This window comes from Trachymyrmex cornetzi, unplaced genomic scaffold, assembly GCF_001594075.2.
Source record: "Trachymyrmex cornetzi isolate Tcor2-1 unplaced genomic scaffold, Tcor1.1 scaffold151, whole genome shotgun sequence".
Classification (NCBI taxonomy): domain Eukaryota; kingdom Metazoa; phylum Arthropoda; class Insecta; order Hymenoptera; family Formicidae; genus Trachymyrmex; species Trachymyrmex cornetzi.
The window spans coordinates 59,539-62,844 of NW_017296102.1; the positions used below are offsets into that span (position 1 = coordinate 59,539).

At 31.5% G+C, this 3,306-nt stretch overlaps 1 protein-coding gene across 1 annotated transcript in view; it reads right to left on the reverse strand.

Annotated features, from left to right (window-relative positions):
* Window positions 1–1,481: 1,481 nt before the first annotated feature.
* Window positions 1,482–3,306, reverse strand: part of LOC108758117 (protein FAM60A) — an 11,691-nt gene continuing 9,866 nt past the window's right edge. Inside the window, exons 4-6 of the mRNA XM_018502908.1 lie at window positions 2,696–2,864; window positions 2,378–2,534; window positions 1,482–2,066 (exon numbers count right to left, since the gene is read on the reverse strand). Of these exons, the coding sequence (XP_018358410.1) occupies window positions 1,649–2,066; window positions 2,378–2,534; window positions 2,696–2,864 (744 nt within the window). The 3' untranslated portion in view covers window positions 1,482–1,648. The remainder of the gene's footprint in view (window positions 2,067–2,377; window positions 2,535–2,695; window positions 2,865–3,306) is intronic.

Sequence of the window (3,306 nt, forward strand, 5' to 3'; positions counted from 1 at the left end):
CGCTGGTCCAGTTTGCCAATCTGATTGCCACTTTCAATTCTTCTATCTAGATCTTTCATTTTTCTACTAATACTGTCTAAATACAGACTAAAAACAGACTTTATCAATAGTCCCGCTGTACAATTGTTTGCATTTCTTTATTGCTATCGTCCTGGGTCGTCGGTGTAACTACTACTAATTAATTTACGTCATGGAGCATGATCTGGAAGAAAATGCAAGAAATTTCCGCTTTCATCTTTCTTGCTTTCTCTTTTTTTTCTTGGACCCAGACGAGAATCGATTGGCAGCTTGGAACTTATACAAGGTGTCTCGCAACAACCATCAGATATAACTTCAAAAAAATCTTTTTTTTTGTAAATTCACAGTTTTTTCTCTCGATAAAAGTGTTAAAATCTCAATTTTTATTCAATGCACCTTCGTAATTGAATCAACTACTAAATCGTTACACATGAAATTTTGCTTTTTTGTCTAAGAATATTAAAACTTTAAAAATTTATAGAACGTTCCATAAAGTTTCAGATATCTAACATGTAACTATTTAATATATCTGATTTCAATTAGAAAATTTTATAAAAGTATTGACGTTTTATTAATTTATTATGACTTTTTTGACACTATCTTTGGTTGTTTCAGCACACCCTACATATATCTCCCCTTAAGCGGTGGCACTTGACGCGTTAAAAAAGCGAGTACGTAAACCGCCAGCTCGGACCGCTGTTCGATATAAGAAATCTGAGCGTCTCTTACTTTACAATATCATCACAGAACTTTGATGTGTTTATATTGCTTAATATAAGACTTAAAAATTATCGGCTCGAGAAATGGCGGTTTACGTCAGTCCATCGCAATGATTAATTCTAATTCTTAGCATAAAAAATTGCATCTAAATGGTATTTAAACCTTCGAGGTGAAGGTTTGAAACCTTTCAGAGCCACTTTGCTGCCCGGGGATAGTGCACTTAATTAACTTCAGCTTATACCTATTCATATATACAGGGTGACAGTGTTATACTGCAATAAATTACTGTATCTTGTGCGAGATGTACTAATTTCAGAAAAAATGTTTTCAATAAAAAGAAATCGTATGGATTTTTAGGGATATGTTTTGAACATATTTTCATCACGAACGGTTTCACTTTCAAGAGAAAAACTTTTTATCATTATTAAATATTCCTTTTTCATTTTGACTAAATAAAACATTTCCCTTAAAATCCCTAATAAAAATTCTTTTCTAAGGTAATAACGTTTTTGTATTATTTAATTATCCTTATGTATTAACAATTTGTAATATAATGAAAAATAATTTAAACCGTAAGTAGGATTTTAAAAACTCTATTACAGGATTAAAATTCAAATATTCTCCACGAGGGAAAATCGTCTGTAAATTGAAAAGATATTTTCAAAAGATATTTTAAAATTTAAAAGAATTGAAGTAAATATTGCAAGAATCAGATGTCAAAAGTTTGCTGTATGTATCGTAGAAATATAAAATTTGAAATTCTCGCCAAAGGAAAGTTCGCTATATTGAAAATTCTATAGAAAATTGCAATTAAAAAATTATCTAATAGACACCCTGTATACGTATGTACATATTTATGCGTGTGTGTCATAAGTAAAGGAATAAATTAACCCTCTATAAAGGGCCGACATTAATTGGAGACCGATTGAAGTGACTGATTAGTAACGGTGACAGATTGTAAGGTTTTGCAACTCGATAACTGATCGAGTTCTATAGGTCTCACAGCTTCCTCTATCATTTTGACATCTGCCTGAACTTGAACATTCTTCGCTATTTTGCTCTCACCCTGATTGGAGGATTCATCGTAACCAGAATCGGATGAAGAGTCGCTATCTGTCTTTGTTTGTTTCGAACTTGTTTCTGAACTTGATGATGGCGATTCAACGCTATGAATAGGACTGGTGGATGCAGAACTATGAGTGGGACTGGCGACTGTTAAAGAAAGAAGTTGCCGCCTGGCAAGATTTACGCAAGGTTTCAGGCTAGACGGATACATTATAATCTCACCATTGGCGCCTCTGAAAATGCTGCCACAGCAAATAACTTCTCTGTGTAAAACAAAAGAAATATCATATATTAAATGCAAATTAAGATATGTACAATATGAAAAATATTTAAGATAGGTATCTTCAATGAAAGAAATACATATTCATAGTAAATTCATATAAAAATTGAGAAATATACAAATATGTAATAGAAGTAGCTATTGAGTCATCTCTAAATTTTAGATCTTATAAAATGTTTTCCTACAAAATTTTTTTAATTTATTTAAAATACTTAATTTTTGTAAAGAATTCTCAGTTCTTAAAATTAATTTAAAAAATTCTTAGGATTTATGAAATTTTTTTCATAATATTACCTTTTGTAATAAGATAAATCTAAAAAATCATTATCTTCATTCATATCCTGATCTTGAACGAGATCTAATTGTTTGTCATTAGAGCCAATATCATCGTCATCATCCGAGATGCTTTCCGATCTGCTCGAAGCTTTACTATCTGCCAATGTATAATCTTCTACAATATAAAAAAAAAGACAATGTTTTAATTATTAAATATTAATAACATATTATTAAGATATCCCAATTTCTATTTCTATCTTTTAATTTTTATACTGTTTTCTAAACGTTGAACCATATATATTAGATTAATAAAATTTTATATTCAATTTAACCAACCGATTAAATCATCGCTCATTAATGGGCTTTGTTCTCGATCTGTTTCTGTTTTTACATAGACATGTTTCTTCTTAGCGAGTTTGTCAGATGTATCTTTAATTTTTCTTTTATTTTTTGCTTTAAATTTTGTCAATGACTTAATACCAGGGCCAGCGCGTGCATCCACAACCTATAAAAAAAATTGATAATTTAAATTTAATGATAATATTAGGTGTACAACTTTGCTTCCGCCGCTTTCCTATAGATGGCTTTAGCGGTAAGTGGTGGTCGAAATAAATCATAGATCATAGACGTCATACAATAAATTTGGGCATCTGTCAACATAACTCCATAGAAACATTAGTCGATTTGTATCTGCATCATAAAGTTATTCTCGATTTAAAATGTCAGTTTACGAGCCAAATTCATTTGCGGGAGGTTTTAATTTTCTGCTTCAATATGAAGAAATCTGCGGCTGAGGCTCATCGAATGCTCTCAAATACTTATGGTGAGGCCGCTAATTAGCGAAAGAACGTGTGAGTGGTTTCAATGCTTCAAGAACGGTGATTTTGACGTCGAAGACCGGCATAGCGGTGGAAGAGAGAAGGTTTTCGAAGATGCAGAATTGGAGG